General features: G+C 38.4%; 1 protein-coding gene across 1 annotated transcript in view; it reads left to right on the top strand.

The window, feature by feature from the left end:
* The first annotated feature begins 1292 nt into the window (after nucleotides 1-1292).
* Nucleotides 1293-26520, top strand: part of GNE (glucosamine (UDP-N-acetyl)-2-epimerase/N-acetylmannosamine kinase) — a 40625-nt gene continuing 15397 nt past the window's right edge. The window contains 4 exon segments of the mRNA XM_036854337.1: nucleotides 1293-1673; nucleotides 6803-7008; nucleotides 21761-22209; nucleotides 24965-25117. Coding sequence (XP_036710232.1) covers nucleotides 6845-7008; nucleotides 21761-22209; nucleotides 24965-25117 — 766 coding nt within the window. The 5' untranslated portion in view covers nucleotides 1293-1673; nucleotides 6803-6844.

The following is a 26520-nucleotide window of genomic DNA, read 5'->3' as shown; positions in this document are numbered from 1 at the left end:
GCAGCGGTAGGAAACTAATACGCCATCTGGAGTCTGGTGAATCTGTGTCCAGAATCATATATCTTATTGCCTATCTAATAGCTTCATGTGGCTATCTCATAGGCATCTCAAACCTAACATCACAAATTAAACCTTTCTTTTTAACTCCCCAAACCTGCTCACTTCTTCAGCTTTTCTCATCTTGGTAAGTGGCACCAATCACCCAACTACTAATGCCAGACATCTGGAAGTCAACCTTGTTTCCTTCGTTTTCTCTGTCATCCTCTCATACCCAATCCATAATGAAGTTGCATCAATTCTACTTCCAAACTAAATATCATATCGATCCACTTCAAATGAGTTTCACTGCCACCATTTTTTTTTACAATTACTTTTATTTTATTCTCTTTAATATGGAATGTGTGCATATACTACAAAATACAAAAGATATAAGTAGGAATTCAGTGAAAAGTCTATCTCCTCCCAGCCCTTCCAGATGCAATTAGTGGTACCAGGTTGTTTGTATGTGTATGTTTGTGTGTGTGTGTGTGTTTGTGTGTGTATTTCAGAGGCTTTTTTTTTTCCACTGCTACCATTCTTGACTCTCACCCAATCCCTTCTCCACAGAACAGCCAAAGTGATATTTAAAAAAGAAATCTCCTAGCACTTCCTTGCATGAAACCCCTTAATGTCTGTCCTTTTGTGGCTGATATGACCTTTTGGTGGCTCCAAGCTAGCTGCAGGGGAACTAACAGTTCACAAGTATTCCGCAAATTAGAGCATCATTAACTGAAATACATCAAGTGCAAAAGTTTGATTGGACTTGAAATTCACTTTATAGCAAGAACCGTCAATGAATTGTTAGGCTGTTTAAATAGTTTCGCCTGTGATAAATTCTTTAATGGTTGTAAAAAAAATATTTTAATGTTTTGTATCACCAACTCAAAGCTTCTTGTCAATGGTGACTAGGAATTTGAAACGATCATTAGAAAGTCTTCATGAGGAGTTGTGTGAGGCCTTTCCCGCCAGTTTCTCTGCCACCTATGTGCTCCTCCCTGCAGCAGGAAGGCCTGGGGGTTCCCTGCAGGGGAGGCAGAGGCTGAGCTCATTATAAGGATCAGCTGGTCTCTGCCTTGCCTGGGTCATCATCAGCACTCCACTGAGCCCTCTAGCAGACACGGTTCTGGAGTGGCACAGCTTCACTCAGGAGAGGGCTCTGGGTCGACCCCCAGACGACCGTATTGTTTTGGTCATGCCTATGAAATGACTGCGTGACTGGAAGGCGTAAGAAATTACATCTCGGGCCCAAGGCCAAAACAACTGCCTCGTGCGGCGCTCGGCTTCCGAACTTTCGCGTGGCAGGCAGACGAGCCCCGCCGGGGCGGGACACTGGCCGGCCGCCCAGGGCTGTGCCACGACCACGGAAGGCGCCACCCCGCCCCGGCCTCCTCGCGCAGCCAATCGCAGAATTCCTCCCCGCTCACGTAAGGCGCGTCGGCAGATTCGGGTGGAAACGCAGGGCGCGCGGGGTGTGCGGGGTGGGGGTCGAGGCGCGTCATCGCCCGCGGGACCGAGTGGCGGAAGCCAAGGGGGCGGTCTCGCGCCGGCCTGCTTTCCGGCACGGCGCTCAGCTCTCGTCCGCAAGGCCCGGCGGCGGCAGCGGCGACGCGGGAGGAACGGCGGAGCGGCGCCTGGTGAGACCCGCGCTCCCGCCGGGGACTCGGGGGAGGCGGGCTCGGGGAGCGCAGCCTCCGGGCCCGCACGCCGAGGCCTCAGCTCCCCGGCCAGAGGCTCCGCACCCGGCCCGGCCTCGCTCTGTCTCCCGCGGGCCTGCACGCCAGGGCCGCTCTTTAGTTCCCCTGTGGGCTCAGCCTTTGGCCCGTGGAGCAGACGGGTGGAGTGCGGACCCCGGTCGAATAACCGGGAGTGGGGCGCGGGGTGTTAGAGGGAGGCCAGCTGCACTCCATCCCACCGGCTGTCCTGAAAGATAGCGAGCATCCCGTCACGGAGGTGTGCAGGAGAGGGCGGAGAGCTCCGTGACGGACAAGTGGCCCCGGGGTGTAAAGGGTTGGACTGAAAGATCATCTTGAGGGTCTGCGCCCATCCCTGACTGTATTCTGAGTCTGGGCTTCCTTGGAAGCTTGTTATGCGTTTATTTTCCCCCCAATCCGGAGCACACTTGTAAAAAAGCACGAAAAAGTATTTTTTTGGAATCCTGGTGGAGAAGAGGGGTGTGGTACAGCTTGGCATTTAGAGATAACTGGTTAAGCCGACTATGGAAGCTCAGAAAGAAGTCACACCAGAGTACATAGCTCAGGATAGGGTTCTGAATTTCAGACCCTCCTGATTCCTGTGTCATCCCGTCTGCACTGAGGGAAGAGAGTGATACATCATATGTTCCCTTCGTTCCCATGGTGCCTGGCAGGACCAGGCATAAGGAAGGTTCTCACTCATTGGTGTTTATGAAATGAACAGACACAGGCAAACACTGGATATGGGCACTATCTTGAATGCTGATTTGGTATTTGGTTCTGGTAATTGTTAACTGTGATTTGGGGCAAGTAAATTGGTTTTCGCTGTACCTCAGTGTGCCCGTTTGTGAAATCGGGCTAATAAGATAGGGCTGTGAGGATGATGTGAGTTAATGCTTGTAAAGCTCTTAACACAGTGCTTGGCAGTTGTTTACTTTGATGGTTTCCTCTGCTCAGAGACTGTTTGAGCAAAGTGTTTGTCTTTTTCCATAGTTGAGTGGGACAACAGTATTTATTTTTCTGGACAGGGTCACTCACCTTTTGTCAGTATTTGTAATGGTCAGTCTTGAGTTGAAAGAATGCAGGTTTCTCAGAGATTGCCAGTGAGTTCAAGGTGAAGGTGTATTTTTCGGGTATTTTTCTGGTTTTAGTGCCTCTGGTTACTAACTATTACGGAATTGAGTGAAATGGATGTAAATATCCAATCCACCTGCTTTCTGAGCTTTAGGGTTTAAGGACTGTGGACAGTGCATCTTCAGTGTCCATTTAAAAGATTTCTTGTTTTTAATAAGATACTTCAAATATGCTGAAAAGGACAGAACAGTACGACACTCTACCAATCATCAAGATTGAAGACATATTAACATGTTACCATGTTAGTTTCAGACCTCTACTTATGTTTTTTTATAAATGTTTACATAGACAACAAAAATCCTTTAGGCCCTCTTTTCCTTTCCCTTCCCTTCTCCTTCAGACGTAACTACTTTCCTGAGTTGCTGTGTAATTTTACTACAGATTAATAAACAACATACAGTAATGTTTTACATATTTTAAAAAATGGCCCTTTTTATCTAACTTTTTAGAATTTTGTTTTCCTCTAATGTTATGTTTTTGAGGTTTATCAGTATTGACACACTTAGACATAGTCCATTTGTTTTCATTGCTGACTAGGATTCCATTGTGTAAAGAAACTAGTTTTATCTTGTTTTACATTGCACTTTATGCAACTTAAATCCTCCTGTTATAGTTTAAGTCCATTATGTCACATTTATTCATTCCATACTGGTCATGGAGACTTTGGTCACAGTTCTTAGTATAAAAATGGATCCTTGGGCATGACATTTTATACAGAACAAATAATAATGTACACTAGGCGGAGAAAGAAAATTTGTTAATTTTGTTCCTGGTGCTTCTGTTTGGGAAAGTGAACTGGTGAAGATCTATTATGTGGCCAGGTGTCATGTACTAGATTGTAAGTTCCTAAAAATCAGAGGTGAGGTCTTTCTCAGCTCTGTCTCTCAGTTTTTGTTTTGTTTTGTTTTGGCCATGCCATGTGGCATGTGGGATCTTGGTTCCCCAAGCAGGGATCAAACCCACACCCCCTGCATTGGAAGTGTGGAGTCTTAACCACTGGACTGCCAGGGAAGTCCCTCTCAGTTTTCTTTACAGTGCTCTGCACAGAGTCAATTCTCAATAAGTGTTTGTGACATTGGTCATTTTTACTTCCAGGGCTCTCATAACCCTACATATATTTGAAAAGTTGATGGCCAGCAATTTTCAAAATTGCACTTTTATGTTTGATATTTCTAATGCCTTTGAACTTTCCCATTTTACCACTTAATTCCGAAACATAAGAGCAGTTAAAAAAACAAGGTATGCAACAACAGTGTAGCATATGTTACTAACTGCATGATACACACTCTATGTATTTATAAAATATATTTGTATTTATATGTGTGAAGAAATGTATATTTATTTGTATATGCATAGTTTATCTGCAGAAGGATAGATAAGAAACTAGTAATTCTAACCATCCAGGGAGAAGAACTACATGTCTGGGAACACAGATGGGAAGACTTTTTGCTCTATAGCCTCTTGTGCCTTTTCAATTTTAAACCATGTGAATGTACTACCTAATCAAAAAAAATAAGTTAGTTAAATAAAAAATTATTTTTAAAAAAGAATTCTCCCCTTAACAAAGGATTTTTACCATTTTTTTCCCCCTAAGATTTAACTTTCTTCCTTAAAAAAGTTTTGGCCTTAGTAACATTGTTTTATTTTTCATAGTTTGTGTATATGGCTACCTTACTTTCAGTTTTGGTATAATAACCTTTGAGTTACTTGGTAAATACTAACATTTTAGAATTGCCCAATGGAAAGTTTACTATTCTCTTAAAATAAATACAAATTTATCAACCATAAATGATTTGCTTTGCCTCACCCAGCAAATTAAATATCACCAACAATTTATTCAGCTCAAATTTAATGATGAGTGGAAAAAGGTTTATGTACAAGAACACTTAGGACAACCGTTTTTGGAAAAATATTTTTGTCTCTTTGGTTAGGTAGTGCTTAGATCTCACAAATACAACTCGCTTGACGAATGCTCACTTCACTATCTTACAAATGCTTTCCATTGTGTGGAATTAGCTCTTACTGGAGATTATAAATTCTGAATCGGCCTAATGATGGGCAATTTGTGATTATAGAAGTTCTAGCCTATGAGAGATGAGATATCAATAGCAGAAGGCTACTGACGAGATTTCCAGTGAGTTTCAGAGTCTACCCTGATTGAAAAGGCAGCTCCCCTTTTATTGGCATCTTTACTCAAGCTTCTCTGGATTCCTGATTGCAAATTCTGAATATTGATACACTTCCAGAGACATAAGCATTGAGATCAGTCCATGAAGTGAAATTTTACATTGATATAAGGAAGTTTAAAAAGCTCCTTGAAACATAGCTCTTATCCCTTGCCCCTGGTTTTTACTTTTTGAAAGGAGGGTATAGAATGGTGGGGGGATGGGTGGGCAAAGGAGTTGAGGAATAGTATATGTGTGTATGATGGGGCCACACTGCTGAGAGGGAGGCAGCCACGAAGAGGGGTGGAGTAAGGAGGAACTGAGGTTTATGCGAAGGCTTTCCAGAAGAGATGACACTTAGCCTTAGTTCTAAAGGATGAGGAAGAATCCAGGCAAGAGGGAAAGGAAGTTTTAGGTAGAGGAGCTTGCATCTAGAAAGGCACAGAGATATGGAGACCCACAGGTTGAACTGCAGGCACTTTGGCATGGCTTTGGTTCAGAGTAAGGATAGTTAGTGGTAAGGGGACAAATGGAAGGATGAACTAAGTCCAGATCAGCAATTTGGAATTTGGAATCCATAGGTGGTATATCCTGTTTAGCAGTGTAATCAGATTTATAAACTTTGGAAAGATCACCCTGAAAGTTTTTGGGAGGCAGGGCAAGACTAGAGACAGGCAAACCACTTTGACAGCTGTTAGAATAGTTCTGACCTAAGATCAGGGATTGGACTGGGGGATGTTCTGGTGGGTGGGGATGGAGAGGAGATAGATTTGAAAGATTCATTCAGGAGGTTGAATTGACAGGACTGAGGAGGTACAGGGTGAGGAGCAGAGAAGACAAGGATGTCAAGGCATTTGGATGAGTGGAAGTTCATAACAGAGTTAGAGAATAAGGAAGGAGGAACAGGTTTGGAAAAGAAAGTGAGTTCAGTTTGGGACAGTGACTTTGACGTGCCTATGGGACAGGAGATAGCTGGTAGGTATTTGGAGTTGTCAAGTGTGTAGGTACTGGCTATGGATGCTAATGAGGCCTTGAAGGTAGGGGTTTTTGTTTCATCTTAACTCATCTTTTCCTCAGCACTAATCACAGTGCTTTGTATATAGTGTGTAGCGTGAGGGTGAATAGCTCACATTCCTTACAGGTGTGATCTTGAATCTTGGGGAAGTAATTTCCTCTCTTAAGACTTGTGTTTTTCTCTTTCTGTAAGTGGGGAAGTTGAACTAGATCAGTGGTTCTCAACCAAACTTTCGCTCTAGTCTGGTATGTTTGGATCAATTGTGAGGAATGGCAAGTAATTTTTAATTAATAATAAAGAGCTGATGTTTGCTTGCCTTTTCAATGAGAGTTGATTTATATTAAACTCTTTTTAAATTGCATTCCAGCATGCTTTCTTAAGTGTAAGAGAAAAGGGTGGAGTCATAGTTGGTCTGCTGGAATTTCATAACTTGATATACCAGTTGGGTGTGTCACACAGAAGTGGGGTGAAAAAAAGTTAAGAATCACTATACTAAACGGTGCTTAAGGACTTAAGACTGCAAAATTTTACGTTTATATCTAGGACCTATCATTCTGATTATAAGTAATTTTTATTTTTTGTGTTTATAATGTCTTTTTAAAATTTATTTTTTACTGAAGTATAGTTGAACTACAATGTTGTGTTAATTACTGCTGTACAGCAAAGTGACTCATTTATACATATATATACATTCTTTTTCATATTCTTTTGCATTATGGTTTATCATAGGATATTAATTTTTATTTTTGCGACTTCAGGAACTCTATTTTAAGAACCTCTCAAAAAGAAAAAAACAAGTCATGGAGAAGAAGGAGAATAACCGAAAGCTTCGGGTTTGTGTTGCTACTTGCAACCGTGCTGATTATTCTAAACTCGCCCCAATCATGTTTGGCATTAAAATGGAACCTGAGTTCTTTGAACTTGACGTGGTGGTACTTGGCTCTCACCTGATAGATGACTATGGGTAAGATGAAAGCATTTTCTTATGATATTCTTCATTGCAACATGATGTACTGGTGAGAACTTCGGTCTTGGAGCTGTGTGGACTTGGCTTCAAATCCCAATTCTACCACTTAGTTTTTAGGTGGCCTTGGAGAAGTTGCCTAGCATCTCTGAGCCTCAGGTTCCTCAGTTATAAAATGGAGTGAAAACTTGTGTTGTAGGTTATTGTGAAGAATGGAGATAGTGACATAAAGTGTCTATACAGGGACGCTGCCTATTAGATGGTTGGTAAATTATAGCTATTATTATTATTACTTTTATTTGCTATTACATCCGGAAATGTCATTTATAAATATATGTTGTGTGACTATAATGTGATTCTATGTAATCTGTTTTGTGAGTTCTAATGCTAATCCTATATTAAAACTGCATATAAAGTAGTAGATATGGAACAAGATTTTTAAAATCTAATTGAGCCACAAGATAAAGTAGAATTTTATAATACCATTACCATTAATTCTTATTTTGGTGACATTAGGTTTGTTATCGATCATACTCTAAATATGAAAAATGAAACTTGGGAAATCTTTGAGGGAGCAGATGTATAAACCAAAGATGAACATTCATTTTGTTATATGTAATAAAGTGGCATTTAGTGTACCCTTATGGCATGAAAACATTAATGCAGCCTCCAAAGTATTAAATATGAAAGAAGCTTGTGTTAAGGTAAAATTGTCTTTTTAAATGTCCTTTAACAATAAGATAATGACAGCAAAAACAAATAAAAACCTGCCCCCAAAAACCAGTTTAGCAATTTGCTCTAAGAAAATAACTTTTAAAGACAAGAGAAGAAACTTATGGAGAGCTCAAAAGTTCATAGATTTTTAAAATGTGAAATGAATTCTGGCTATCTAAGAAAATCCACTTGGGTTTTCTTACGTTATTGAACAGAGATAGGACAAAGTAAAGGAGAAATTTTAGCTAGAGCCTGAGGGGAAAGTCTAAGTGTGTTCTTTTACTTCTGTGAGAAAAGTTTGGCAGAAGACTAGTGGGGGAGAGACTTTCAAGGAGATTGTGGTAGGTTTCTTATCTGCCTACCACAGTAATTAAGTGGGGAAGGTAGTATTTGTCAGGTGAGACTGTTGAAATGGAAACTTGACTAGTACTTAATGGAAATGTATGTCTACAGTGCATTCTAGCACAAGAAATTGGTTGCTTCTGGGGAGAAGAACTGGATAACTGGTAAAACAAAAGTGAGAAGTAGCCTTTTCACTGTACAAGCTTTTGTATCTTGAATTTTGTTTTTATTTATTTATTTATTTATTTATTTATGTATTTATTTATTTATTTATGGATGTGTTGGGTCTTCATTGCTGCGTGCAGGGCTTCTCTAGTTGCGGCGAGCAGGGGCTGCTCTTCGTTGTGGTGTGCGGGCTTCTCTTGTTGTGGAGCACGGGCTTTAGGCGTGCGGGCTTCAGTAGTTGTGGCATGCGAGCTCAGTAGTTGTGGCTCATGGGCTCTAGAGCGCAGGCTCAGTAGTTGTGGTGCACGGGCTTAGTTGCTGTGGCATGTCCATTCTAAATGTCATTGTTTGCATCTACTAACCCCAAACTCCCAGTTCATCCCGTAAATTTTGTATGGTTGTGTTTTCATTGTCATTTGTCTCAAGGTATTTTTAAATTTCTGCTTTGATTTCCTCATTGGCCCATTGGTTTTTTAGTAGCATGTTGTTTAGTCTCCATGTAATTGTTTTTTTCTCATTTCTTTTCCTGTGGTTGATTTCTAGTTTCATGCCATTGTAGTCAGAGAAGATGCTTGAAATAATTTCTGTACTCTTAAATTTGCTGAGGTGAGTTTTGTGCCCTAGTATGTGGTCAATCCTAGAGAGTGTTCCATGTGCACTTGAAAAGAATGTGTATTCTGGGTTTTTTGGATGTAAACAATGTCCTGAAAATATCAATTAAGTCAAACTTGTTCTACTGTAGCATTTAGGATCTCTGTTGCCTTATTGATTTTCTGTGTAGAAGATCTGTGCATTGATGTGAGTGGGGTGTTAAAGTCTCCTACTATTATTGTATTCCCATCAATTTCTTCCTTTATGTCTGTTAGTAGTTGTTTTATGTATTTGGGTGCTTCTATATTAGGTGCATATATGTTGACAAGTGTAAAATCCTCTTCTTGTATTGATCCTTTTATCATTATATAGTGTCCTTCTTTATCTTTCTTGATGGCCTTTGTTTTAAAGTCTGTTTTGTCTGATATGAGTATTACAACTCCTGCTTTCTTGTCATTTCCGTTTGCATGAAACATCTTTTTCCATCCCCTCACTTTCAATCTATGTGTGTCCTTTGCCCTAAGGTGGGTCTCTTGTAGGCAGTGTATTGTCCCTTGTTTTTTAATCCAGTCTGCCACTCTGTGTCTTTCGATTGGAGCATTCAGTCCCTTGACATTTAAGGTAATTATTCATACATACGTATTCATTGCCATTTTAAACCTTGTTTTCCAGTTGATTCTATGTTTCTTCTTTGTTCCTTTCTTTTTCCTTTAGTGTTTTGATGATTTCCTTTTATTTTATGCTTGTGTTTTCTTCTTTTTGGTTTTTGTGAATCTGTTGTATGTTTTTGATTTGTGGTTGCCCTGTTTTTCAAGTATGTTAAATGAACCCCTTCCTATATTTGCTCGCTTTAGACTGATAGTCGTATAGGCTCAAACACATTCTAAAAAAAAAAAAATCTACATTTTCTTACTCTCCTTCCCCACATTTTGTGATTTTGATTTCCTTTTTTACAACTTTATGTTTATCCTTTTGCCGTTCCTTGTGTTTATCGTTGCTTTCACAAATAGGCTTTTTAAAAAAAAATCTGTATATTGGCTTAAGTGATTTACTTTCCTACTGTGATTTCCTTCTTCCTATATCTTCTTGCTTCTTTTCTGTTTAGAGAAGACTTTTCAATATTCTTTTTAGGATAGGTTTAATATTGTTGTATTCTTTTAGTTTTTGCTTGTCTGAGAAATTCTTTATTTCTCCTCCTATTCTAAATGATAATCTTTCTGGGTAGAGTATTCTAGGTTGCACATTTTTCCCTTTCAAGACTTTGAATGTATTTTGCCACTCCCTCCTGACCTGCAGTGTTTCTGTAGATAAATTAGCTGATAGCTTTATGAGGGTTCCCTTGTAATTAACTCTTTGTTTTTCTCTTGCTGCCTTTAGAATCCTCTCTTTAACTTTTGCCATTTTTATTATGATATGTCTTTCTTGGTGTAGCTCTGTTTGGGTTATCTTGTTTGGGACCCTCTGTGCTTCCGGTATCTGGATATCTGTTTCCTTCTTTAGGTTTGGGAAGTTTTCAGCCATAATTTCTTCAAATACATTTTCAATCCCCTTTTCTCTTTCTTCTTCTTCTGGAATTCCTATTACGCATAGATTGGCATGCTTTATACTATCCCATAGGTCTCTTATATTACTTTCTCTTTTTTTTTTTTTTTTGGCTTTCTGTCTGCTGTTTTGATTGGGTAATTTCCATTATTCTATCTTCCAAATCACTTACTCTTTCTTCTGCATTATTCATCCTGCTATTCTTTGCTTTTAGCTTAGCTTTCATCTCGGCAAATGAATTTTCTAATTTTTCTTGGCTCCACCTTATAGTTTTTAGTTCCTTTTTACAGTACTCTGCATTTCTGTGATAGCCTTTCTTAATTCCTTCAGTATTTTCATTACCTCCTTTTTGAACTTGGTGTCTGTTAGACTGAAGAGGTCTGTTTCATTGTTTGTTCTTTCAGGGGAATACTCTTGGTCTTTTAACTGGGAGTGCTTTCTCTCCTTCTTCATTTTGCTTATATTTCTTTTACTCTGTGAGTTTAGGTGAAAAATTATCTACCCTAGTCTTGGAGGGCTATTTATATGTGGGAGCATCCCTGCATAGCTTGTGTGGATTTAATATTTTTTTGGCACGAGGGCTTTTTTTAGTTTGGATGCTTGCCATCTCTTTCCTCAGCATGTGCTCACTGTTAGCCCCTTCATAGGGGGTGTGCAGGTGTATGGCCCGTGTGTGCTCCTGGGAAGGTGGGGGCAGTGGATGGCACCCGGTCGAGGGATTCTTGGCAGCAGTGGCAGCAGGCCACGCACGCTCCCAGGAAGGTGGGGGCAGTGACCGGTGCCTGCTCATAGGACCCTCAGCAGCAGCAGCGGTCTGTGCCTGCCTCTAGAGTCCGAGATGGCAGTGGTGGCTCTCGCCTACCCCTGGGGGTCATGTAGGCAGTGCCCTGCCGCTGGCTAGTGTGTGAGCAGAGAAAGAAGCTCCTATGGTGGTCCCACCCCTCTTCTTGTGTGCCACCCAGCAATGGCACCCTGCCTCTCTGGCGGGCCCAGGCCTTCTCCCATAGCACACCCTAGCCCCCTCAGGCTGTCTCCAGGCAGCCAACCCCAGTCCTCTCCCCAGGGTCTGACCTCTGAAGCCCGAGCCTCAGCTCCCAGCCCCCACCCGCCCCGGCGAATGAGCGTCTCAGGCTGGGGAGTGTCGGGCAGCAGCATGACCGTCGGTGCAGGTCTCTCTCCACTCTACCCTCCACAGACCGGTTGCTGCGCTCTCTTCTGAGGCTCTGAAGTCCCCCTCCCATCCCAGCTGATCTCCCCGCCAGTGAGGGGACCTCCCAGTGTGCAGAAACCTTTCTTTTTTCACTGGTCCTTCCCAGTGGTGCAGGTCCCATCCTGATTCCTTTCTCTCTTTATTTTTCTTTTTTCTTTTGTCCTTCCCAGTTACGTGGAGATTTTCTTGCCCTTTTGGAAGTCTGAGGTCTTCTGCCAGCATTCAGTAGATGTTCTGTGAGAATCGTTCCACATGTAGATATATTTTGATTTAAACATTTTGATATATATTTTCCGTAACATATTCCATAAGATGTTACGCAAAAACCCGAATGAACTTTTTGGCCAACCCCATATTTGTGGGAGAAGGTGAGCTCCACATCCTACTCCTCCAGTTTGATCCGATCTCAGCACATTTTTTTTAAGAGGCTAGGGATGTTTCTAAACATCCTACAGTTCACGGGTCAACCCTCCACGACACAGATCTGTCTGGCCTAAAATGTCAATACTGCTGACATTGAGAGACCTTGCTCTATGGTATTTCCCCCACAGAAACATGAAGAAAATGATGGAAACAATGCTGTATTTTGGTCTGAAAGATTGGCTTAATCATTAGCTAAGTGACTTGCTCGCCTATTAAGGTTAATGTCAAATAGGTGGGATTCAAATTCATGCTTAGCAAAATTGCGCATGACTTCATGACTCCATGACTTGGTATTTCAGGAATGCTTGAGAATTTTAAAGTCATGCATGCAAAAATCTGCTGTACTTTCTTTTCTGTGTGTGTAAGTAAATAACCTTCTTTCTCTCTCTTCTTTCTCTCTCTCCTCAACACACAATATTTAACACAGATAGAGTGCCCTGCACTGTATGCTCAACTGGTGCTCACTGCATTGTGAAGACTTTCCCATCCCCACTAGTTTCTCATTTAGAGAGGGTTAAAAATGACTGTCGTAGACTCAGAAGGATTAATATTCTAATAACTAAAGGAAGTTGCTCTGGATAGGAAGTGAAAATAAAAACAAATTAAGGTGAAAAACTTAGAATCAGACTGCCAAACATGCTAATTAATTGTGGAGGTGGGAGTATCTTCTCGGGAGGAATTGAGTAATTTTTAAGTCTAGTTGACTCTAACAGAATAAGTATCTCCAGCACAATTGTGCATAACTTTTGTATCTCAAGACAGCAGATAGTTGGCACTCTTTATGCAGCTGTCTGAGCATTTTTCTGCAGGAAGAGACATGGTAGGGGGACCATCCCAAATGTAAAAGCTGAGGAGAAAACTTAAATCCCTCAGGGATGATTCATTCTGCTATTGGAGAGGTGAAGTTTGAGAACTGCTAATCATATTTCTTTATACTTTTAATATGCAACAGCACAAAGAAAAGAAATAATCAGAAAACAACAACTGATAGATCATTCAACTGATTTTCATCTACGAATGATGCTTCCAAATTAGAGACAATGTTATTTAAGAGGAGGAGGAGAGGTACTATCAGTAAAGATTAATGAGAAGATTGGTTGTGGTGGTGTGGGTACCATGACAGCCCCTACTGCGGTGAAGAGGTTCAGTTTGGGGACTTAAGACAAATGCACTGGATCAAGTCTAATTTCATTTAGAGACTATATCGGTGGCCTAGTTTTGTTACAGTCCCATAGTTTTTGAAAATGTTCAAGTTTGGCAGCAGTTCAAACTAAATACTTAAAACATGTTTGTTTAATACATGTTTAATACAGAACTTAGATTAAAAATAAACTCAATATTTCAGTTTAATTCAGGGCTTAGCAAATTCTTCAAGTATATTTGGTGTTATGGGACATAGTGTTTTGTTTTTTGAGATGCTATTTCAAGGGGATTCTGATTCTGGTTCCTGATTCAGACAGTTAGGTATGAACATTCTGTAGGCAGGACAGTCTCAGAATTAAAGCTATGTTGCAATCTTAGAAGAAATACTGGCCAGAGGTTTCCAAATTTGGTAAAACAAACAAACAAACAAACAAACAAAACATCGATGTACAGATCCAGAAAGGTCAACAACCCCTAACAGATAAATACAAAGAAAACTACCTGTATACAATAGCATAGTCAATTTGCTGAAAACAAGAAAATCTTGAAAGCAACAAGACAAAAATTACATTTCTTACAGGGGAACAATGATATGAATGATAACTAACTCACTGTCTGACAGTGGAGGCCAGAAGACAATGGAGCATCTTTAATGTGCTCAAAGGGGGAAAAAAAACCTCCTGTTAACCTATAATTTTTTATCTGTGAAAATATCTTTCAAAAATAAAGTTGAAGAGAAAAGCTAAGCAAATTATCACCATCAGGTATATACTACAAAAAAATGCTAAGGCAGATTCTTCAAACTGAAGAGAAATGATACCTGTTGGGAACTTAGATCTACAGGAAGGAGTGACTAGAAATGGTAAAATATATGCATATATATAAAAGAAAGAATGTCTTTAAAAAATAGACCTTATTTTTTAGAACAGTTTTAGCTCTAACAGCAAAATTGAGCAGAAGGTACAGAAGTTTCCCGTATACCTCTCTTCCCCTATACATGCATAGCGTCCCCGTTATCAACATACCCTACCACACTTCAGTGGTACGTTTTTTATAATTGATGAACCTCCACTGACACACTGTTATCACCCAAAGTCCATAGTTTACATTAGGGTTCAGCTTGGTGGTGTAAGTTCTCTGGGTTTGGACAAATGTATAATGACATGTATCTACCATTATAGTATCACACAGAGTCATTTCACTGCCCCCCAAGTCTTCTCCTGTACCTATTCATCCCTTACCCCCAACAGTCTCCTGGCAATCAGTGATGTTTTCACCATTTCCATAGATTTTTGCCTTTTCCAGAATGTCATATAGTTGGAATCATATTATGTAGCCTCTTGAGATTTGCTTCTTTCATTTAGTAATACGCATTTCAGTTTCCTTCATGTATTTTCATAGCTTGATAGTCATTTCTTTTTTTCACTGAATGATATTCCATTGTGTGGATGTATGATAGTTTATTTCTCCATTCCCTTACTGAAGGATATTTTGGTTGCTTCCAAGTTTTGGCAATTATGAATAAAGCTGCTATAAACATTCGTTTTGCAGATTTTTGTGTGACATAAGTTTTCCGCTCGTTTAGGTAAACCAAGGAGCATGATTGCTAGATCGTATGGTAAGAGCATGTTTACTTTTGCAATAAACTGCCAAACTGTCTTCCAAAGTGGCTGTATCATTTTGTATTCCCCGCAACAGTGAATGAGAGTTCCTGTTGCTCCACATCCTTGCCAGCATTTAGTGTTGTCAGTGTTGCTGGATTTTGGCCATTCTAATAGGTGTGTAGCAGTATCTTGTTGTTTTAATTCGCATTTCCTTGATGACATACAATGTGGAGTATCTTTTCATATGCTTATTTGCTATCTTTATATCATCTTTGGTGAGGTGTATGTTAAGGTCTTTAGCCCATTTTTATTTATTTATTTTTAAATAAATTTATTTTTTTTCATTTTTAGCTGTGTTGGGTCTTTGTTGCTGCGTGTGGGCTTTCTCTAGTTGTGGCGAGCGGGAGCTACTCTTCGTTGTGGTGCACAGCCTTCTCATAGCAGTGGCTTCTCTTGTTGCAGAGCATGGGCTCTAGGTGCACAGGCTTCAGTTGTTGTGGCGCTCAGGCTCAGTAGTTGTGGCTCGCGGGCTCTAGAGTGCAGGCTCAGTAGTTGTGGCGCACGGACTTCGTTGCTCCACGGCACGTGGGATCTCCCCGGACCAGGGCTCGAACCCATGTCCCCTGCATTGGCAGGCGGATTCTTAACCGCTGTGCCACCGGGGAAGCCCTTTAGCCCATTTTTAAATCGGGTTTTTTATTGTTGAGTTTTAAGCTCAGGGGTCAAACAAGAAATCCTAAGGGAAATTAGAAAATGTTTTGAACTGGATAATAAATATTGCAGTATATCAGACTTCCCTGGTGGTGCAGTGGTTAAGAATCCACCTGCCAATGCAGGGGTCACGGGTTCGAGCCCTGGTCGGGGAAGATGCCATGTGCTGCGGAGCAACTAAGCCTGTGCACCACAACTACTGATCCTGCGCTCTAGAGCCCGCGAGCCACAACTACTGAAGTCCGTGCACCGAGAGCCCCTGCTCCGCAACAAGAGAAGCCACTGCAGTGAGAAGCCTGCGCACCGCAACAAAGAGTAGCCCCTGCTCACCGCAGCTAGAGAAAGCCCGCACGCAGCAACGAAGACCCAATGCAGTCAAAAATAAATAAATAAATAAATAAATTTAAATTAAAAATATTACAGTATATCAAAATTTGTGGGTGTAGATTAAGCAGTGCTTATGGGGAAATTTATAGCTTTAAATACTTACGTGAAAAAAGAGAAATTTAGAGTCAAGGATCCATTTCCACTTTAGTAAACAGGAAAAAGAAAATTAAGCCCAAAGTAAGTAGAAGGGAGGAACAATAGAGTGGAAATCAGTGAAATATAAGAGTAGATTAAACAGTAGAGAAAATTAATCGAGGCAAGTTATTTCTTTAAAATAATAAAATTGACAAGCTCCTGCAGAACAAGAAAAAGGGAACACAGTATTTACCAATATAGGATAACAAAGAGGATATCATCTTGATCTTACAGCCATTAAAAGAATAAAAGGAGAATATTAGGCCAGTAAATTTGACAGTCAATTTAGATGAAATGGACAAACTCCTTGAAAAACACCACTTACCAAAATTGACAGAAAAAAATAGAAAATCTCAATAGCTCTATATTAAAGAAATTGAATTCATTATCAAACACTTCCTATAAAAATAACTTCCTACAAAGTTGGCTGCACTTTTGAATTCTATCAAACTTTTAAGATCCTATATAAACTTTTTCAGAAAATAGAGGAGCCACGAGACTTCCTAGATTATTTAATAAGGTCAGCATAATCCTGATATCAAAACCTGAGAAAGACATTATAAGAAAATTCAGATCAGTATCCCGCATGAATTATAGACATAAAAATTTTTTTTTCTTTTTTTTTTTAATCAGTCATCAATTTTATACACATCACTGTATACATGTCAATACCAATCGCCCAATTCAGCACACCACCATCCCCACCCCACCGCAGTTTTCCCCCCTTGGTGTCCATACGTTTGTTCTCTACATCTGTGTCTCAACTTCTGCCCTGCAAACCGGTTCATCTGTACCATTTTTCTAGGTTCCACATACATGCATTAATATACAATATTTGTTTTTCTCTTTCTGACTTACTTCACTCTGTATGACAGTCTCTAGATCCATCCACGTCTCAACAAATGACTCAATTTCGTTCCTTTTTATGGCTGAGTAATATTCCATTGTATATATGTACCACAACTTCTTTATCCATTCGTCTGTCGATGGGCATTTAGGCTGCTTCCATGACCTGGCTATTGTAAATAGTGCTGCAACGAACATTGGGGTGCATGTGTCTTTTTGAATTATGGTTTTCTCTGGGTATATGCCCAGTAGTGGGATTGCTGGATCATATGGTAATTCTATTTTTAGTTTTTTAAGGAACCTCCATATTGTTCTCCATAGTGGCTGTGTCAATTTACATTCCCACCAACAGTGCAAGAGGGTTCCCTTTTCTCCACACCCTCTCCAGCATTTGTTGTTTGTAGATTTTCTGATGATGCCCATTCTAACTTGTGTGAGGTGATACCTCATTGTAGTTTTGATTTGCATTTCTCTAATAATTAGTGATGTTGAGCATCTTTTCATGTGCTTCTTGGCCATCTGTATGTCTTCTTTGGAGAAATGTCTATTTAGGTCTTCTGCCCATTTTTGGATTGGGTTGTTTGTTTCTTTAATATTGAGCTGAATGAGCTATTTATATATTTTGGAGATTAATCCTTTGTCCGTTGATTCGTTTGCAAATATTTTCTCCCATTCTGAGGGTTGTCTTTTCCTCTTGTTTATGGTTTCCTTTGCTGTGCAAAAGCTTTGAAGTTTCATTAGGTCCCATTTGTTTATTTTTGTTTTTATTTCCATTACTCTAAGAGGTGGATCAAAAAAGATCTTGCTGTGATTTATGTCAAAGAGTGTTTTTCCTACGTTTTCCTCTAAGAGTTTTATAGGGTCCAGTCTTACATTTAGGTCTCGAATCCATTTTGAGTTTATTTTTGTGTATGGTGTTAGGGAGTATTCAAATTTCATTCTTTTACATGTAGCTGTCCAGTTTTCCCAGCACCACTTATTGAAGAGACTGTCTTTTCTCCATTGTATATCTTTGCCTCCTTTGTCATAGATTAGTTGACCATAGGTGCGTGGGTTTATCTCTGGGCTTTCTATCTTGTTCCATTGATCTATGTTTCTGTTTTTGTGCCAGTACCATATTGTCTTGATTACTGTAGCTTTGTAGTATAGTCTGAAGTCAGGGAGTCTGATTCCTCCAGCTCTGTTTTTTTCCCTCAAGATTGCTTTGGCTATTCGGGGTCTTTTGTGTCTCCATACAAATTTTAAGATGATTTGTTCTAGTTCCGTAAAAAATGCCATTGGTAACTTGATAGGGATTGCATTGAATCTGTAGGTTGCTTTGGGTAGTATAGTCATTTTCACAATATTGATTCTTCCAATCCAAGAACATGGTATATCTCTCCATCTGTGGGTATCATCTTTAATTTCTTTCATCAATGTCTTATAGTTTTCTGCATACAGGTCTTTTGTCTCCCTAGGTAGGTTTATTCCTAGGTATTTTATTCTTTTTGTTGCAGTGGTAAATGGGAGTGTTTCCATAATTTCTCTTTCAGATTTTTCATCATTAGTGTATAGGAATGCAAGAGATTTCTGTGCATTAGCTTTGCATCCTGCAACTTTACCAAATTCATTGATTAGCTCTAGTAGTTTTCTGGTGGCATTTTTAGGATTCTCTATGTATAGTATCATGTCATCTGCAAACTGTGACAGTTTTACTTCTTCTTTTCCAATTTGTATTCCTTTTATTTCTTTTTCTTCTCTGATTGCCGTGGCTAGGACTTCCAAAACTATGTTGAATAATAGTGGTGAGAGTGGACATCCTTGTCTCGTTCCTGATCTTAGAGGAAATGCTTTCAGTTTTTCACCGGTGAGAATGATGTTTGCTGTGGGTTTGTAGTATATGGCCTTTATTATGTTGAGGTAGGTTCCCTCTGTGCCCACTTTCTGGAGAGTTTTTATCATAAATGGGTGTTGAATTTTGTCAAAAGCTTTTTCTGCATCTATTGAGATGATCATATGGTTTTTATTCTTCGTTAATATGGTGTATCACATTGATTGATTTGCATATATTGAAGAATCCTTGCATCCCTGGGATAAATCCCACTTGATCGTGGTGTATGATCCTTTTAATGTGTTGTTGGATTCTGTTTGCTAGTATTTTGTTGAGGATTTTTGCATCTATATTCATCAGTGATATTGGTCTGTAATTTTCTTTCTTTGTAGTGTCTTTGTCTGGTTTTGGTATCAGGGTGATGGTGGCTTCATAGAATGAGTTTGGGAGTGTTCCTTCCTCTGCAGTTTTTTGGAAGAGTTTGAGAAGGATGGGTATTAGCGCTTCTCTAAATGTTTGATAGAATTCACCTGTGCAGCCATCTGGTCCTGGACTTGTTTGTTGGAAGATTTTTAATCACAGTTTCAATTTCATCACTTGTGATTGGTCTGTTCATATTTTCTGTTTCTTCCTGGTTCAGTCTTGGAAGGTTATACCTTTCTAGGAATTTGTCCATTTCTTCCAGGTTGTCCATTTTATTGGCATAGAGTTGCTTGTAGTAGTCTCTTAGGATGCTTTGTATTTCTGCGGTGTCTGCTGTAACTTCTCCTTTTTCATTTCTAATTTTATTGATTTGAGTCCTCTCCCTCTTTTTCTTGATGAGTCTGGCTAATGGCTTATCAATTTTGTTTATCTTCTCAAAGAACCAGCTTTTAGTTTTATTGATCTTTGCTATTGTTTTCTTTGTTTCTATTTCATTCATTTCTGCTCTGATCCTTAGGATTTCTTTCCTTCTGCTAACTTTGGGTTTTGTTTGTTCTTCTTTCTCTAGTTGCTTTAGGTGTAAGGTTAGATTGTTTACTTGAGATTTTTCTTGTTTCTTTAGGTAGACTTGTATAGCTATAAACTTCCCTCTTAGAACTGCTTTTGCTGCATCCCATAGGTTTTGGATCGTCGTGTTTTCATTGTCATTTGTCTCTAGGTATTTTTTTATTTCCTCCTTGATTTCTTCAGTGATCTCTTGGTTATTTAGCAACGTATTGTTTAGTCTCTGTGTGTTTGTGTTTTTTACGTTTTTTTCCCTGTAATTCATTTCTAACCTCATAGCGTTGTGGTCAGAAGAGATGCTTGATATGATTTCAATTTTCTTAAATTTACTGAGGCTTGATTTGTGTTCCTAGATTATTTAATAAGGTCAGCATAATCCTGATATCAAAACCTGAGAAAGACATTATAAGAAAATTCAGATCAGTATCCCTCACGAATTATAGACATAAAAATTTTAAACAAAAAATTAGCAAATCATATCAAGCAATATACAAAAACAGATAATACGTCATAACCAAGTGGGTTTATCTCAGGAATTCAAGATTGATTTAACATTCGAAAATCAATTAGTGTGATTCACGTATTAACAGAGTAAAGGGGAAAATCAGATGGTACAGATGAACCAGTTTGCAAGGCAGAAATAGAGACACAGATGTAGAGAACAAACTTATGGACACCAAGGGGGGAAGGGGGGGTGGGATGAATTGGGATATTGGGATTGACATATATACACTAATATGTATAAAATAGATAACTAATGAGAACCTGCTCTATAGCACAGGGAACTCTACTTCACTTCCCTGTACAGTAGAAACTAACACAACATTGTAAAACAGCTATACCCCAATTAAGGAAAAAGGCAGGGGAGGGGGGCAAGAACCAACACAATCATCTCAATAGATATTAAAAAAGCATTTGACAAAATTCAACAACTAGTTATGGTAAAACCTTCAGCAAACTTGGAATAGAAAGGAAATTCCTCAGTCTGATAAGGACCACCTGTGAAAAACCTATAGCTAACATAAAATTTGTGCTTTTCTCCAAAGATTGGTAACAAGGTAAGGACATCCACTTTCACCACTTCTCTGTGTACTGGATGTAACAGCCAGTGCAATGAAACAAGAAATATAAATAAAGGCACAAGATTGTCTTTATTTACAGACGACATCATAGCTTTTGTAGGAAAATCCAAAGGAATCTGTAAAATGACTACTAAGCCATCAGTATGATGTATGTAAAGAATCCTTCATGATCTGAGAAAATATAGTGTTAAATAGACTAACTAGATTACAGAATTGTACTATGATGTGTTCTCAACCATGTTAAAATATTATGCATAAAATGGCTAGAAAGAAATCAAAATGGTAATACTGATATTGCTGAGTGGTACGTTTATGCATGATAATTTTCTGTATTTTCCAATTTTTAAATAATAAATGTACTATATATTTAGAAAAAAAAGTCAGATCTTTTAAAATCTAGTCATAACAGGCAGGAAACTTTAAGGTATTGAGAATTGCTGTTGTTACTGAAGCATGAAACAGACCTGAAACTGCATTTCACAGCCAATTTAAAAACCTACATTTTCACCCCAGTCAGAATTATGCTGCATTAATGGTAACATACAAAGAGAATTCAGGAGATAATTTCCATCATTCAGAAATTTATATTATAGTGACATGTCAGGTATCCTGGTTCCATACTATTTTTTTTTAATGAGCTCTGCTTTTATAAGTAATTTTTTTCTATTAAGTAGCATATTTCTTTTTAAAAATATATATATATTTTAAAAAAGAAAGAAAAAGTTGTGACCACTGTAAAATTTACTCTCTTTTTTCCTGATAAAAACATTCTCCCTCCGATGTTTCTCCCTCCAGGTGCTCACTGAAGGGGGCACAAGTGAGACCTCCCAGGTGCGGGATGTGTTGATCTGGGTGGTGGCTAGAGGGGTGTTTGTGTAGAAAAATTAATCAAGTGATCTGTATATTTATGGTCTGTGCTTTTATTTTTGTGTGTAAGTTACACTTCAGTTTATTTTAACAAGGAAATTTTGTGAAATATTTCTCCCTTCAGGGTTAATGTTGATGTTTTTATAGCCCTATACTTAAGAACACGCTCTCACATTTTTCTCTCCTGCTTTAGAAACACATATCGCATGATTGAACAAGATGACTTTGACATTAACACCAGACTACACACAATTGTCAGAGGGGAAGATGAGGCAGCCATGGTGGAGTCAGTGGGCCTGGCCCTTGTGAAGCTACCAGATGTTCTTAACCGCCTGAAGCCTGATATCATGATTGTTCATGGAGACAGGTTTGATGCCCTGGCTCTGGCTACGTCTGCTGCCTTGATGAACATCCGAATCCTTCACATTGAAGGGGGGGAAGTCAGTGGGACCATTGATGACTCTATCAGACACGCTATAACGAAACTGGCTCATTATCATGTGTGCTGCACCCGAAGTGCCAGAGCAAACACCTGATTCCATGTGTGAGGACATGATCGCATCTTGTTGGCAGGCTGCCCTTCCTATGACAACTTCTCTCGCCAAGACAAAGACTACATGAGCATCATTCGGATGTGGTTAGGTATGTATCAGACTTCAGTCAGTCTAATGGTTGCTTTTGTCTGAAAGTTTGGGTATGCTTCAATCCTTTGGAAACTACTGTGGATAGAATGTTCCATTAGCAATCAGAAGGCCAAGGTTTTTAGTTCATAGATCTCACCCTATGGTATGACTTCACCTCTCTGAGACTCACCTTTTCTATAAAATAGACTTAGTGGATTGAATTTTTTAAATCTATGCTATTTTTATACAATGGAATGCTTTTAATCCATTAAATATAATGTTATAGGTGAATATTAGTTACAGGGACCGATCCTGATATATCAAAAAGGAAAAAAAAGCAGGCTATAAAATTATATGTATAATGATACATTTTTATAAAAACAGTAACGTAGAAAGGTCGGAAGTATGTGCATCAAGTCATTTATAATATTCACTTCTGGTTAGTAGAATTAAGTGTTTTTTTTTCCTTTATTTTGCTTTTTCGCACAATGAAAAAAATTGTTATTTTTAATTTTAATGCCTTTCTTATGGCTTTGTTGGAATACTCAGATAAAATAATGAATGTTGAAAGCAGTTATAAGGGATTATGATTATTATTAAAAAGCAGAAGTCATAGTTGTACCATTAGAGATTGTTACCTCTGTAAGTAAGCCTTAAGGTCTGAAATCTTCAATGATCAATGATCTAGATTCCTGGAAATTACTTTTTGCTAATCAGAGGCCAAGAAAATAGGTTTACAAACAATGTCAATTAGTTAATTTATAGTGAGAGTACTATTTAGAGGGCCAATCAGGACTAATCGTCTATTTAGGTATTTAGGACTTTCCTCTGTGAAGAGGTAGATCTGTTGAATAATGAAATTAATAGTAAATTGATTGGGTGATTGTGTAATCAAAGTGATTGTGTATATTTTAAATCCAGATTACATTAGAACAGGAAATAAATTGGGTTTTTCTACTATATAAGTTAATCCAGTCTATATATTTCTTATCCTTGGACAGATTCGTAGCTACCAGGGAACCTGTCAAGATAATGCTGATGGAACAGGCTTCTGTCTCTTCAGTCTCCCCTTTCTGCATGCTTCTACGTAAACATTCTTGCATTCTGTCCTGATTATAGTGTTAGCTCACTATGTCTTCTGAAAAACTTTGTATTTCTGAAAAACTTGTAATGAATAGAAAATAACCCTTATAAAGCAGAATACAGCAAAATTGTACTTGTAGGGCTTAAGGTTCTCTTTGGAACCTTTTAAGCAGTTTGTTTGTGAAAAGAAGAATGACGAAATAGCAAAAACTAGATTTTTTTTTTTTTTAAACCAGTTGGGGGGGAAAAGACATTGAGCCAAAGCCACCTGTCCCTGGCAATAATACCTTTTGTGCAAAGCCTGTACCTGCTTCTCAACCTGCAATTTCTGACATTATCCTTCTGCTTATAAGAAAAATAGTATTGGGTAAGCCACTCAGAACATGCAGCTTTGTAACCAGAACATTAATAAATAACAGTCCTAATAAAAATATTAGCAAAGTTAAAAAGACATGTTACATTCCTAATACTGAAAGAAATACCACAGTAAATATAGAACTTTTTGACCCAAAACCAAGTAATGGTACCATAATGGAAAGGGTTGTGTGGAAGGGCTGAAGCTGCTGAGTTCTGGAGACAAAGGCAGATAAATGTCAGAAGTCATACATTGAGGACCAGGTGCAGGCTTTGCACAAAATATATTATTGCCAGGGATGGGTAGCTCCAGCTCATCGCTCTGTGTTTTCTTTTTCACTGTTCTTTTTTACTACTTTGTACAAAAATTTAGTAATTATATCCCCACTCCACCCCCAGTTTAGAACGTGATATGGGACCAGTCATTTTTTAAAATAAAATTTTGGAGCTTGTAGTCTTTTAAATCAAATACTACTGAAGATTCTTAGTAAAAAATTTCTGTTACCATTAAATTATAAAAAGTAACTGCTACTGATTGAATTTGGATTAATGATAAACATAGTTCATGATAAAGTTGATCATTAAAATATAATATCACAAAGAAATATATTCTTTCATTAAAAATAAGTGAGTAGAAAAAAACAACAAAACAAACAAAAAAATAAGTGAATAGAGCTCATCTTCAGTTTTATGGGATAATATAGGCCCTGTTGCAGAATTCTTTGTGTTATTTGGCATGGCACTGTCCATCCAAATCTTTTTCACTTTACATTTTTGCTGAGGAACTGTCCTTGGGATCCCAGCCTGGGGATGAGTGAAGCCTTTCTAGTCCTTTGAACAGAGTTAGAAACACTGGTGGTTTGTTGAATCTGGTGGGCGATAGTGGGGAAATGCCTATGCATTATACGAAATTTATTTCATGCTCAATCAATCTCTAAATGCCCTGATTTGCAACACATTATTACTCATTAATATTGCTGATAATTCATTAGAAACACTAGTTAGAAATTGGGAAGAGTCACATTTTTCTAACGCTTTGAAATATTTTGAATTTTAAAACAATGAAGTCTAGTGTCTACTATTTAAAATTATATATTTTGTTTGTGGTAGCAAGCACCTTTGTAAAATGTTAAGTTCCCTGAGGAATCCTTGGACTTGTTGCTATAAGTTCTTATCCTTTGATCTGAATTTGGATGCCCTGCTTAGAATGTGACAAATTGTGTTTTTCCTTAGAATTTTAAAACATAGACTTTGGGGTTTTGCTTTTTAGAATTTGCTTCTTCCTCCTTTAAGATTCTTAACTAATGAAGCAATGTGGTTTGATTTTCTTTAAACAGGTGATGATGTAAAATCTAAAGATTACATTGTTGCACTACAGCACCCTGTGACCACGGACATTAAGCATTCCATAAAAATGTTTGAATTAACATTGGATGCACTTATCTCATTTAACAAGCGGACCCTAGTTCTGTTTCCAAATATTGATGCAGGTAATTGAACTTGAAAATGAAAGTATGCCACCTACCTTTCCAGTTTTATGTTTCTATTATGTCTTCTTTTGACCGACTTTCCTATCTTGCTTATCTTATCATTGAAGGCCATTCTATTCTGAAATGCATTCTGATTTTCAAAGGATCACTGATTTTGCAGTAGATTGAGGAGTTTGCGATATTATTGTCATGTCTAGTAGAAACTTAATAGGAAAGAAAGAAATACTTAAAAAAAACCCTCAAATCTCCATTCTAGTTTCATGTTTAGTCTCTTCCCTCCAGTTTCCATCAACGAGAAAATGCAATAGCCAAAACCATTTTTTTTTTTTTAGATTGCATATATATGTGTTAGCATACGGTATTTGTTTTTCTCTTTCTGACTTACTTCACTCTGTATGACAGACTCTAGGGAGGGAGACACAAGAGGGAGGAGATATGGGGATATATGTATATGTATAGCTGATTTGTTATAAAGCAGAAACTAATACACAATTGTAAAGCAATTATACTCCAATAAAGATGTTAAAAAAAAAAATGCAATAGCCAAGAGATATAAACCTTAGAAGCTGAAAGAGTGTCTCTAGGAAAGTAATGATCCTACTGACTGCAGTAAAATAGCCATTATTTTTATTTCTTGTTCTCTTATTTATGTTAGCTATACCTTAATTTAATCTTGAGCTTAAGCAATTTAGATCTCTAGTTCCCAACCAGTTGATCCTTAAGCCTAACCTGATTGATCACCTACTGGTGGATGGAACAAGTGCAGGTAAGACCTTAGGTTAATGGTAGGGATATATAAATGGGAAATGCCAGAGCAGGGCCTGATACTGAGGGATTTTCAGATACTGGTTATTATTAGCTGATACCACTCATTGCTGAGCTCTTAGGCATTTTTTGGTAAAGGAGGCAGGATCCCTTCTCTGCAGTGCCAAAATGTCACCATCTTACACTGAAAGAATCCTTCCCTTAGTGTGTCTTGAATAATCTTTTCCGTTAGGGGGAACAAAGTAGGGTGTTAGTAGGAAAAAAACTTTAAGACCCCCAACCCAGATTTCATCCAGGTTATGTATCAATATTTCAAAAACCTTAATATTTATTCTTTTCTAATCCTTTAAATTTTTGCATAAATATTTATAATGTAATTATATCTCTTGTTCAGTATTCATTGTCAGTGATATTGTTTGTAATATACCTTCCTTATTGTATATACTTTAGAATTTGAGATTTTTTACCCCTATGAAAGGAAAGGGTCCCAGGAATGCCTAAATCATGTCTGCCACTCGCCTCTCCTTTTCACAGGGTTTTTGATAAAATATACAGAAGGAACAAGAGGGAAATAAGAATCAAGGCATCACTTTCTCATTATCTGACTTAGTGCCCCATTCCCTAATGTAGAGTTTTCT

Source organism: Balaenoptera musculus, chromosome 6 (assembly GCF_009873245.2).
Source record: "Balaenoptera musculus isolate JJ_BM4_2016_0621 chromosome 6, mBalMus1.pri.v3, whole genome shotgun sequence".
Taxonomy (NCBI): domain Eukaryota; kingdom Metazoa; phylum Chordata; class Mammalia; order Artiodactyla; family Balaenopteridae; genus Balaenoptera; species Balaenoptera musculus.
The sequence above is the reverse complement of the archived record's forward strand: the minus strand, read 5'-3'. Positions and strand labels throughout refer to the sequence as shown.